At 30.6% G+C, this 13984-nt stretch overlaps 1 protein-coding gene across 1 annotated transcript; it reads right to left on the minus strand.

The window, feature by feature from the left end:
• Window positions 1–639: 639 nt before the first annotated feature.
• On the minus strand, window positions 640–11264 carry fs(1)M3 (female sterile (1) M3). The gene is made up of 9 exons (XM_065500034.1): window positions 11220–11264; window positions 10793–11149; window positions 10476–10741; window positions 8901–9033; window positions 8354–8834; window positions 7817–8203; window positions 7271–7753; window positions 3903–4159; window positions 640–3837 (listed from the first exon to the last, which is right to left on the minus strand). The coding sequence occupies exons 1-9, from the start codon at window positions 11262–11264 to the stop codon at window positions 640–642; spliced, it is 5607 nt and encodes a 1868-aa protein (XP_065356106.1).
• Window positions 11265–13984: the final 2720 nt, after the last annotated feature.

Consider the following 13984-nt stretch of genomic DNA (forward strand, 5'->3'; position numbering starts at 1 on the left):
TTGCCACCGCCAAACATGTCCGTGTATCTGGGGTCCAATCACTTTCCCTTCGGCAATTTTACATATGTTCTCCCATCACTGCCTTTTAAATTGTATTTGGATTCATCCAAAAAGCGAAGAGTATACGATTTCTGTTTCGGCGAGTTTAAAAGTTCTATGGCAAATTGTATCGTATACAGTTCAATTTTTATACCCTTCACCATGATAATGGATATCTAATGATAGATATTTTAAAGTCCATTGCAACGATGTATATAAGTCTATAGTAATTTGGACCTACAATGGGTCAAAATCGGGAAAAAAAATATTTTTTAACCGAAAAATTTTTTCTCATAAATATTTTTTCAATAATAAATTTAAAAAAATGTTTTTTTTTTGGAAAAATTGGAAAAAAATTTAAAAAAACTATTTTGAAAGAAAATATTTTATATTATTAAATTAGGTACACATAATAAAAGGTCATGTTTTTAAAAACTGAAATAACGGAATATGGTTTTCAAAAATAGTTTCCATCGCTGTATATGTAGCTAGTGATGTGTAAAGAAAAAACCCGATAACATTGTCTGCCTTTACAAAAATATACAAATAAATTTTATTTACAAATTAATATTTACATAAAATTACATCAATTAAAAAGACTTAAACAATAGCTTTAACTAAATAACAATCTTCTAAATTACAAAGTAAAATTAATGGTATACCAGCAGAACTTTGCGATTTAGCTAAACTACTATCTCTACTCCACAATTCCATAATCGGTATGGACATTTGTAAATTTGGAAAATAGCCAAAGGTCAAATGACGCCAACCCTGGATATAAGAATATTTATAAATATTATAAAAATTCGAATCCCTTTGAGACACCACCAACATATAATAATCGTTGTGCAAAGAAAACATTATTAATTTATCAATAGATGATTTTAAAGATATAATTTGGAAAATTTCATATTTTGCTGGATTTTCAGAAGAGTTAAATTCATAAATAAATATACGTTGGCATTTGGAACAAGATACAATTAACTGTTTCGTAGCGGCTGCATTAGGCATTTCAATCATTTCCATAATATCGTAATCACCATCGATAATTTGTTGTAGCTTAAACAGCTGTGTAGTGTAATTGAAATGATAAATTGTTAGAGCAGGATGATGATCGATTAAACCGTTGGTTAGGAGTATATGTAAGTTAGGAAATTTATAGAATTTCAATTGTTCTCCTATATTTTGTGTCAAACCCTGCCAATCGCTAATGCTGTTATTTTGTGTGGAAATTTTAAATATTCGAACTTCATTGCGTTTTAATGAAGGGAAATCTAAGGCATGCAATATAACAAAATGATCAGAGGAGTTATCGATGTTTAGTGTATAAATGGTTTCTATATAACGTTTCATACCAAACACTTTCAATAACTTGTGGCCTGTAATGGTAACTTTTGATTTCACTTTACGGTACTGGAGTTTACAATAGTTTTCGGCTTTTACAGAAATTTTATTAGTTGTGGAAGTTAAGCGATTACTGGTGATGTTTTGTAAATAAATTATGTTTGTTTGGGGTAAAGAAATTTGCAAATATTGTTTCTCACAGCAGGATATACGTGATAATTCATATAGTAGAGATTTTTGTGCAGTGATATTCTTAATATCTTTCCATTTTATCGAAGTACTTAAATCATAATCTAAATATAGGATATCTTTTGCTGAGGAGGTTATATTTTCTTTGAATTCCCTTAAGAATCTAAGGAAACTCTCTTTGTTTTTACCCGGTATGTCTTCAGTTTCTGAAAATGATCTTTGCTGGAAATTAGAATTTAAATTTCTGACCACTTGTAAACCTCTTTCAAATGTTGCCTGTTCGATTAACAAGTTATCGAATTGATAGTTATTTTCTTTCATTAAAGTACTACGATACAATTCCATTAAATCTTTATCATTTATACGCATTATATGAGCCGGTCCAGCTAGTTCCAATGACTTTTCTATAGTTTTATGACCCGTAATGGTTTGCAAATGTGGACTGTGTTTGAATACCAAATTATCGATAGGTATACCATTGATGCTTTGCATAAGGGCTTCTTTTTCGATAACTAAATGTTCAAATGTTAAAACACCAAAGTGTTCCAAAGCTGGTCCCTTCAGGGTTACGCGATTATCAAGAAAATATTCCAAACTCATATCATTGATCGTTGTTATATGCAAATCATTATCGATATACAATTCATGAAGTTTTAGTGGCGGCATGGTGGAGTTGGGCTTCAACTGATATATTAGGGAAGAGTTTAAGCTATTAATTAATCCGTTTACTTGTAAATGTCCTATAGTTAGGGGTTTGAGAAATTTCAAGGGACCCTGTAAAGGCTGCTGACTTGTTAAACGATATAGTGATTGATTGAAACGTGAAATATCAATTTTATTTAAGAATTTTCCATACAAATGACGTTCAGCTTGCAAAGTTTCCATGTACAAGGGTTTTATGAAAACTTTTCCCCCCTTTATTGTCTGCTTTAGCGAGGAATTCTTAAGCAAACCATCCTGATGTATAAAATCCAGGTCTACATTTGAGGGAAATTGTAAACGGGTTTGCATTTTTGTTATTAAAGGCTTAGAGATCTTGACATTGCCTGTTATAATCTGATCTTGATTTGATTTCACAGCTGATTTGTAAAAATATTTCATTAGTTCCTGTTGGGCATTATCGCTAACATTTTTTGGCCAATTGGCATTATTTAAAACATATACATTTTTCCAAGACTTGGCTGTTAATTGCCTCACTTTCTCTGTTACATATAACAGCTTTTCAAAGTCATTTAAATTGCCCTGCAAATTTCCTCCGATATTTAGTTTATCCACTATAATATCACCTTCGATTTCCGTAAGGTTTTTCGTTAACTCCATAAATTCCTTAACATTAACCTCATTTATCTTCAAAACATCCATGTTCGAGGCATTTATATTATCGAAGTGATATAAACCAGTTATCAATTGGGGTTTGGTTTGCATTAGCACATTTTTCAGGATCATTTCCAAATCAGAACCATTTATTTCTGATGTTTCAAATTTGTTGGTTATAGTTAAATCATCATAGAAACACACATCTCCTTCGATAACTGCATTCTCATTGAGGCGCACCAAACTGTCCACATACTCATTCCAAACTATGCCATTTATAGAATTTAATTCCAAAGGTTGAGCAAATTGTATATTACCCTCCACTATTAGATCCTTGTGCAGCACTAAACGCTCATCTTTAACATTAAGTTTATTGAAAAACGTATCAAAGGGTATACCATTAATTTTATGAAACACTATATTAGACGTTTCCACCAAATGAGGCACATACAAACGATCCATGTAATAATCATTGTTGAGTAAATCTTCCAAGGGCAAATTATTCAAATAGGATGCCTGTAGTTCTTTATCAACCAATGAAGAATTATTTACTTTGATCTTTGTAAAGGTTTTTAGATCTTTAAATTGCAAGGTTTCATTATGTTTTAACAGAGTTTTGAAAACAAAATCTTTTACTGGTTTTTTATTCAAAGACAAGGTTTGCATTTTATTAACCTCTAAAGGAGCCTCAAATAATTTTGTACCCGTTATATTGACCTTGTCGCCTGGTCGTATAATGTTTTCCTTTATTTCTGCTATTTTGGATTTATAATCTCGACATATGACATCTCCCTGGACATGAGCATTCATAAAGACCACCAATAAAGGTTTGCTGTTAGCCACTTTATCCAACAACATATGCTGCTCTGTTTTGTGGTCATTCAAATAGTTACTTTCCAAATGAGGGGCTGTTACTCTGGCCTCATCAAATATTATGGGGAAACTGAAATTCTTTGAAAATTATTTATTAGTTATTTAATGAAGTGTGTTAAAATTAGTGTGTTTTAATTATTTACCTGGGCTTCTTCTCTTAACAAATATTTTTCTTTAATTTCTTTCTCATCGAATTCCTCGTCTCCCAATATGATTTTAGTTTTATTATCGTTTTCTCTCTTTAGATTATTCACTATTAAACTGCCATTGATAATAACCTTGTTGGTGTAAAATTGTTTAAACTCTATTTCTTCGGGATTGACTGCGAGACGCTCAACTTTTGTATTGTCTGCCAATATAAGGTCTCCGGAAATGCTTAAATGATGCATTATAACAGGTGCTGTAAATGGGAATGATATAAATTAGATATTTGACAACATTATCTTGAACAGTAAATCATAGAGAGTAACAAGGAATAGTGTTATATACGGATGAGCCAAATCTTATATACCCATCACCAGTAAACAACAAATAAATTTGATTTTTTTTATTGTTTTCAATATAAAATAAGAAAGAATGTGTTCGTTCGCATTTTGTGAGCCAGGCCCTAAAAAAAATTAATAAGGTTAAATATGTTTTGAAATTAAAGAGATAACCTACACATTTAAATGGTTTCGAATGTTTTTTTTTTAAATTTAAAAAAAAATTGTTTAAATTTTAAATTTTTTTTTTTCAATATTTTTTTCTTTAATATTGGCGAAAAAAAAACTCGGGTTAAAAAATATTTTTTCCGATTTTGACCCATTGTAGGTCCAACTCTTATATACGTCGTTGCAAAGGTCTTTGAAATATCTATCATTAGATATCTATATTGTCTATATTAATGACTTAGTAATCCAGATATAGGTAAAAAATCGAGGTTGTCCTGGTTTTTTCTTATATCGCAGCCATTTGTGGACCGATTTTCTCGACCGAGCCTGAAGAATTCCGGAGATATTGCTGTATGAATCGTGTATGTGAGTTATTTGGGGGCTTTGGAAAGTTGATTTCAACAGACAGACGGATATGGCTTAATCGACTCCGCTATCTATAAGGATCCAGAATATATATACTTTATATGGTCGGAAAATTATATTGTGGAAACTACAAACGGAATGACAAACTTATATATACTCTTCTCACGACCATGAAGGGTATAAAAAACGTTTCTAAATCACTTTGGAATAAAGAAATCGTTTACAGATTCTTTCCATTTTTAACAGATTTTATCATGTTATCATAGGAATAACGTGTTCAAAATTCCATGGTAATATCTGTAATATATTTACTGCAAATAGGAAGCAAATTTAGAAGAAATATTTTGGTGGTTGTTTTGGTACATAATTCGAATTTCTTATCAACAGAAAAAATGGCCGGATAAAGCTAGATTGTGTAAGAAATTTTTCTAAAGTCAATTTGTAATAGAATTTTGAAGAAAAACTGAACCATTCAATAAATTTATAACGAATTTGAATTAAAGTACACTTAATTGATTCAATAAGGAATTATGTTTATAAAAAATGAAATTTTCCAGGAATAAATTCAATACGTTTGAAATACTAAAGAATTAAGCCTATGAATTTATTCGTGATTTCAAAATTTAAAATTTGTTCATTATATATTAATGCTTATAACGTAAACAATAAATAGAAAAAAATAAAAAAATAACACATTCTTCTGTTAAAAACGATGTCAAATCTAAAAGACTAAATAAAATATGCGACATTCAAATAGAATCAATCAGTCTTAAAATGATTAAAAATAAAAAATCATCATAAGAATTCGTTGTTTTCTTAATATTTTGTTGCATATCAATTATTTCTAATAACAGCATCAAATCTTTTGGGGATTGAATTTAACAAACTTTCGCATGTAGATCGGGAAATTGCATACCATATTTCCTGAATTTTCTGCCAAAGTTCTTCCTTGTTTTTAAATTTTTCAGGTCCGAGTTTGTCTTTTACTATTTTCCATTGGATTTAAGTCTGGTTATTGAGACGGCCATTCCATAACATGAATTTTTTACATGGCTTTATAACATTCTCCAAAATATTTACATACAAGTGCTTATCCATATTATATTTAATCCAATAAATTGGACCAACACAATACCAAGAAAAGCATCCCCATATAATAATATTTCCCCAACCATGTTTAAACGTTTTTGGTTTTTGCCTTTTTTTGGACGTCTAACCCATGTCTTATCATCACATAAAATTAATGGTCGTTTCGTCCGTCCACAACACATTTTGCCACTTTTTTATATTTTCTGGCCCACACCAATCCTTATGATTGCTCCTGGTTTTAAATGAAATATTGGTAGTGATTCTATTGTAATGTCCGTCACTGTATGTAAATCGGATTTAGAACAAAAATTTTTCATAATTTTAAATATTTCATATACACGAGGTTCTCTATTTTGGGATCTTCAGGCTACACCCCTCCTTGCTGTTTAAAGTCCAAATTCAAAACTATAACTCCTCTATAACCATGGAAAATTTTATTCAAATTGAACTATCCGTTTAGAAATTACAGATTTATTTCCACTAGGAAAAATAATTTTTGCAACTTTTATGGAAAGAATTTTTAAACAATTTTTATACCCTACAGCACCATAGTGGGGAGGGTATTATGCGTTTGTGCAGATGTTTGTAACGCCCAAAAATAAAGTATACCGATCGACTTAGAATCACTTTCTGAGTCGATTAGACGATGTCCGTCCGTCCGTCTGGTCGGCTGGCTGGCTGACTGGCTGGCTGTCCATGCAAACCTTGTGCGCAGAGTACAGGTCGCAATTTTGAAGATATTTCGATCAAATTTGGTGCATATTATTTTTTCGGCCCAAGGACCAAGCCTAAACTGGCTGAAATCGGTCCATTATTTCACCTAGCCCCCATACAAATGTCCTTCCGAAATTGGACTTTATCGGTCATAAATGTTTAATTTATATATGTATCTACACAAATTTCGCTTCAAATAAGTTTTGTATATACAAAATTCATGTCACCAAATTTTGTTACGATCGGTCCATAATTAGTCATAGCTCCCATATAAGGCCCACTTCCGAAAATCACTTTAACGTGCATAAATCGCTTAAAAATGTTGGTATACACACAAAATTCAACATAGTCAACTTTCCTATAGACATAAATCGCACGACATAATTACATGGTGATCGGTCCATAATTGGTCATAGTTCCCATGTTAGGACCCGGAAGTGGTAAATTATTGAAATTTTAAAAGAAAAATGTTTTTGCTCTTTTACTTAGTGTAGGGTATTATATACTTTCTTACTTGTTTATATTGCATATCTTGGGAAAAGAAACTTTTAAACCATATATGTTTCATCAATATTGGTGATCAATAACATACTTAAAAGTGTACCACAATAAAGCGTGAGGCCTATTTATATATAAGATTTATGTGATCCATCCATATCCATTATTACAATTTTGTTATAACTAGTACTTACTTTCAATAAACGTATCGTTTCCACTAAACACAATGTCCTCTGCGAAATTTAAACCATTCACCGTTTTCGCCTTCAAATCGTGAACAAAGAAACGTGATATCACTAAATCGGAATGTATAACTTGAGGATGTTTTAAATTGAAGAGATTGGAAACAGTTAAACCATTTAAAACAGTCACCGTCACATGATTGACATTCAGTTGGGATTGCATTACCACACGTCCTTGTATTAATTTATCGCGATTTTTCAAAAACAATGAATTATAAAGAACATTCCACGGAATGCCATTAATAGAGAACACTTTTAAATGTTTAACTCGAACGATGGGCATTAAATCGAAAAATAAATCTGGGATATTGTGTTGACGTGTATCGCGTATATTTTGTGGCAGCAACAAATCGGTGGCGTTTAAAGTTTGGGTGGTTACTTTTGGTTTAATGTTTAAGAATATTTGTTGGTTATTGGAACGATTCAAAGAGAAACCTATTAATATAATAATGACTTATTTAGATCTATATAAATATGAATTTTTCTTAGGTATATTACCTTCTATAACATCTCCTTGATATATTAAATTTTTAACTTTCATTCTCTGCACTTTAACACGATTTGTAATTTCCAGGGTTATATTGAAGGGTCCCTGATTATCGGAACGTTTCGAACGCTGTGGCTGATAAGTTTGTCTAAGGTTCTCAATTTTTTGTAATACTTGTTGAGGGCTTCTTAAAGAGTCTCCGACGATTTTGATAATGCCCACATTACCTGATTGTAATGTCAAGGGTTCTATCACATCAAGATCTTTTAGTTTGGGTCTTATAATGTGTGAAACTTTACGCAATACATCCATGTCCATTTTACGCTGCAAAAGTGTACTGCGCAACTGGCCAACTGTCGATTCGAAGAGATGTTGGTGGCGAGTTGAAGCTAAAATTTCTGTGAATCACATTGTAATTGTACAAAAAAATAAGAAATAATTTATCAATCATATTTGGCCTTTGTTACAGTAAAAATATATGTATATAAAATTTTATATAACTATTTTCTTTATTCTTTATATATGTATGTTTATTTTTCCGCCCTTACCCTCCGGTTCAGTTTGATTAACAGTAGCCAAATCACTGACATTTATTTCCAATTCCACTATACGCATCAACATCTTAAATGGTATTTTATAAACGAGCAGCAAATAATCCTCCTTATCTGCATTTTGATGGCCCAACAAATTTGTAACATCCATTTGATCCGATGTAAAGCTGCCATAACAATCTAAGCGATGATTGGTGAAAATCATTACTTGATTTTGACGCGTAGCACCAACAAATCTAGCTGACGATGACAACATATCAAAGGCAAATTCCTTGGGAGTACGATGTCTATAGACACTAAAATGGCCATCTGGCATTTGACGGAAAGAACTACATTTTTGTTGTTTACTTGAACAAGCCACGATCATATTACGATGGCGATAAGTAAATATATGGACTACTCGAGATTGTACTGTAAGAGTTTGTTTGACCTGTAGCCGTAGTGTAGGTGATGTTATTTCGTAAACAGTTAAAATGGTCTGAAAGGGAGTTAAATATTTTTAAATTATCATTATTTTCATAAAATTTGGATTATTTTTTCATACCCTGGTTTGATGTTTAATCGCCCGTCCCGTAACCAAGTATTTTGTTTGAGCACCAATAACATTGACCACATGTATTGCGGGAACTGTTATCTCTTCTACAGGATCAAAGTAAGTATTAAACCATTCAAATGTTCTGAAAAAAATTTAGAAAATAATATTAATTTAATACTTAACTCAGTACAATTTAATAAGATTGGACATTTCATATTAATATACTGCGAGATTAGAATGAAATATATTGCATTCTCGAAAATCTTAATTCAGAATTATAAATATCAGCAATTTATTCCATAAAAGCATTTCCAACAAAATAAATTATTCATAAAAAAATTTAAATTTAAACATTTGGGGGATTCAAATGGTCTGCTATTAGGTCGTATTGTCATAATGTCGTAAAATATTTTTTTAGTTTAAACAAATTCTTGTTGTGCTGCAAACAAAAAAAGTGTTATTATCTTATTAGTTTATAACTTTTTTGTTTGAAACCCAACAAAAATTTATTTAAACTAAAAAAAATATTTTATGACATTATGACAATACGACCTAATAGGAGACCGTTTGAATTCCCCAAATGTTTTAAGGCAAAATTTCCATATAAAATTTGATTTTAAAACGTTGTTTAAATTTAAAATTTGTTTATGAATACGGCCTAAAGGCTTTTATTTGTATATAAATCATTCAAATAATTCATAACAGAATTCATTCAGGCTTTGAATGTGTACAAAGCGAAGTCGATTATGCCATGTCTGTCTGTTTGTCTGTCTGTTGAAATCAACTTTCCGAAGCCCCCAAATAACTTACATACGATTCATACATAAATATCTCCGGAATTCTTCCGGCTCGATTGCTATTTAAAATCGAGAAAATCGGTCCAGAAATGGCTAAGATATAAGACCATATAAAACCAGGACAACCTCGATTTTTGACCTATATCTGGATGACTAAGTCATTTATATAGACAATATGGATATCTAATGATAGATATATAAGACCCTAGTAAGTTGGACCTACAATGGGTCAAAATCGGAAAAAATATTTTTTCACCCGAATTTTTTTTTCAACAAGTTTTTTTTCGATAAATATTAAAATAAAATTAAAAAACAAAAAAAATTTAAAAAAAATATTTAAAATTTAAAAAAAAAAGTAAAAAAAAAACAATTCGACATTTTTTTTCCCAAAAACAACTTTGGAAAAAAAAATTTTGTTTACCTACAAATATTTAAAATTTTTATTTTGAAGTATTCTTTGGTGAAGGGTATTTATTTCTCTTACTTGTATTTGCTTGTTTGGTCTAGCGTCTATCAAACATATTCTATTAACAAAATTTTATTTTTTTTACATAAATATCTATTATAAATAACTATTTAAATATCCACATAATTTTTTAACATTTGGTAAGACCAATTATTGTGAACATGAATGATTCAATATATAATTTATTCTATAGAGTGAATTCTTAAAAGAATGAATTCAACAAGCCTATGAAAAAATTCGCAATGAATTCTTTAATAGAAAAGTTAAGATAAACAATTCAAATTAATTTTGAAAATTAAATTAGGAATTAATATTACTAACCTAAATTTTCCATACAACTTTGTAAAATTTACTGCTGCCGCAATCATGATCCTTTCCTCGGCCGGGGAAAACAAAAATAATTTTTGAAATCTACCTGTTAAAGTCAATTGTTGTATGGCTTCAAATATGGGAGCCGGCTCATGTGCCCGGGCAGGATCTCTTACAATTTCAGCACGCTGTGTAAGAACATCCACGGACAATTGATACACCTCTAAATGTTCATCCAATGCTATAACCAACAAAAGATTACCTTGCCAATAGATAATCTGAAACCAAATTAATAAGAATATCTCTAATAAGAATCTAGCTTAACATACCTTTGCTCCTAAAGGTTCCACATGACGTACACTACCTTCCAACAGACCCAACAAGCTTAAGCGTTTCTCTTGACGACTGATAAACATTTGATACAGTTCATGGCCATGTAAAATATAGATTTGTTGATTTTGTTCATCCTGCATAACGTGTATATTACGATCATATTGTATATCCATGTCCATGAAGGGTAATAGAAATTTTAAATTATCTTTAGGTTTTTCCAAGACCGTAGTATTTGCCGGCGAAATTTTAAGTGGTGGTGTCATGAGTTGTTGTTGTGGTGGAGGACATATTGGCACCAAAGGTGCAATTGCTGGGTTAAAGGGATGGAATACTTGCATAAATTCCGTGTGACACTAATATTTTATTAAAAAGGTTATTTTATTCAGTTTTATTAAGTTTGATTATGAAAAGATTTACACTTACTATTTTTATCACTAGAGTTACTAAAAATAATTTAAGAATAATCATTTTACACTAATTACAATTTTTCATATATTTTTGAAATCATGTGGAATTTCTTTTGTTACTTATTTATTCGTTTGCCTTTTGCTTTTGCGCTCCAATTGATAAAGTTAAAGATATAAGGAGTGAGATCGAAAAATTCTTAACATACATATATGTTTATAAAAAAGAAACCACTAAACTTACAGCTTTAATTTTTTTTTTATTTGATTGAAATTATTATTACAATTTACAAAAAAAATTATTTTTATAGTTTTAATCACTAGTGATGAAATTTTGAACCTTTTTCGGAAACCCTTCCATTAACGTTTTTATAGTGCTTTCTGTCACTTTGCTCGAACATGTAGTCCATCTCCGTTTAAAATCTACCACACTTTTGGACACCTTTTTTGTACTCTTCAATTCTCTTTTAACAAGAGCCCAATATCTCTCCACTGGCCTTAGCTCCGGGCAGTTTGGAGGATTTGCCTCTCTTGGTACAAATACCACATTATTGTTCTTGTACCACTCAAGGGCTTGTTTGCCATAGTGACAGGATGCCAAGTCAGGCCAAAAATAAGTGGACACATTATGAAGTCTTATGAATGGAAGCAGCCTTTTTTGTAAACATTCCTTGATGTAAATTTCGGTATTTATAGAGCCCGTTGTAACAAATGAGTGGCTTCTTTTGCCGCAACTGCATATTGCTTGCCATACCAAGAACTTTCTGGGAAATTTTGTCTGCTTTTGGGTCCTAAACTTTTCTTCAACATTCCCTCGAGCATCAGCAACATAAAATTTTTGACCTGGAAGTTGCGAAAAATCTGCCAGAACATACGTTTCGTCATCCATTATGCAGCAAGAATATTTTTTTATAAAACTTGACTTCAATTTCCGTGCTCTGTTTTTGGCCTCTAAATTTTTAGTAGCGTTCCTGTCAGGAACTTTTTGAGCCTTGTATGTTTTTAAACCTGCATTAGCTTTAACTTTTCGTACCAAATAGTCCGAGCACTGAGCTAACCGGGCTGCTTTCCTACCGGATGTGTTGGGAGCTCTTTTGAAAATGCGTTCTATTTTTTTGGCTTTAGAAACATCATGTGGACCATTCCTTCTACCTGAACCAGGTTTTCTATCAACTGACAAGTTCTCCCGGTACTGTTTAATAACATTGGAAACAGTTTGACGGCAGACCTTTGTATGCTTGGCCAACTTTTTGTAAGACCAAGTTGGGTTTTGTTGAAAATATTTAATAATTTCAGTACGCACTTTTTTCTGGTCACTCATTTTAATCAGATTAACAAAAAAATTAATATAATTGACATTACACATAATAACTGACATGTTTTTCAAAGGTAACTTGATCAAAAAAAAATTCAAATAATACTTGGGTTAAAAAATGTAATGAAAAACGTGTGTTAAGAATTTTTCGATCTCACTCCTTAGTACGAATAAGTCATGAATTAACGGGTTTTATTTTATTATTAATGCGGCGAATTCAAATTCTACTTGATCCGGCAGTGGTGGGGAGTTGTTTTATTTTGTTATAGGGGAAGAAATTTCTTTCCCCTACCATAGAATAGGTAATATTATTCTTTATACAAAGAGTCGTAAAATCATTTTCTGAATCGATTTATGTATATCTCCATATTTACTTTGTGTTTAAAGTACATACAAATTTGGAAAGAATTACACATTTTTAAGGCTAGCCTTCCCAAATAGACATATTTTTTATGTAAATTTCAAGTTTAAGCCAAAATTTCTCTAATCGCATAGCTGCTTTCAAAAAATTGGAACCTGTTTTGTTTGTCCCAATATTTTCTGATTTTGGCTCCCTAAAGGAGCCAAAAATTTAAAAAAGTCACTTTTTGAAGTCTTGAAATTGTGGGATTCTCTAAGAAAATCTTAATTTTATTTATTCACTTTTGCATTTTAATCAAAAATGTCTAGAAAAACTGCGGATAACAATATTATCAAATTAATACAGTGAGTGTCACTCAAAATCGTACAACATATTTTTTTTTAAATATTATGAAATTATAAAGGCAATAATAGGTGATTATATAAAAAATTAAAAGTCATTTTATTAATTGGAACAAAAAATATGTATTTCAACAAAAAAGTTAACAAAACCTCAATTCGTTAAAAAAATATTGATGAAAATTAAAGAACATCACAAAATTCATATTTCACTTAAATTCGTACAATTATATTAAATTATAATTAAAACTTTAAAAATTAAAAAAAAAAAAATAATATTAAATAATCCTAATACTTTGTAGGGTTTCATTTGCTATTTTTTAGTGCCTTTACGATTTTAAATGAAGCGTTGATATTCTGGGCACTGACAGTCTTACCCAATTTTTTTATTTGTGGATAAGGGCAATTAAAATTATACCCAATTTTCTGATAGGTAATAGCACACACAATATAAAAATAGCATTTTAATATATTTGCAAAGCATCAACTTTCTAAAACTAATGAATAAAATTTGACTACGATGGTTATTATCTAACCAGAGCATCATGAAGGCAATGTTTTGCAAAAAAAAACCTAAACGATGACTTCAAAATATTGAATTGTTTAGCAAAATGCCAAGATATGTCAATAAAAAATGTTTTAAAGACTCTATAAAATGTGATTAGAAAAGTGACCACTAAACCGCAAAGAGTTAAAACGCAAAAGTGATCAAATTAAATCAAGATTTGCTATTGAAAAAACTTAAAAAAAAAACAAAAATGTTTTGTTTT

The sequence above is a fragment of the Calliphora vicina genome, chromosome 2 (genome assembly GCF_958450345.1).
Source record: "Calliphora vicina chromosome 2, idCalVici1.1, whole genome shotgun sequence".
Lineage (NCBI taxonomy): Eukaryota > Metazoa > Arthropoda > Insecta > Diptera > Calliphoridae > Calliphora > Calliphora vicina.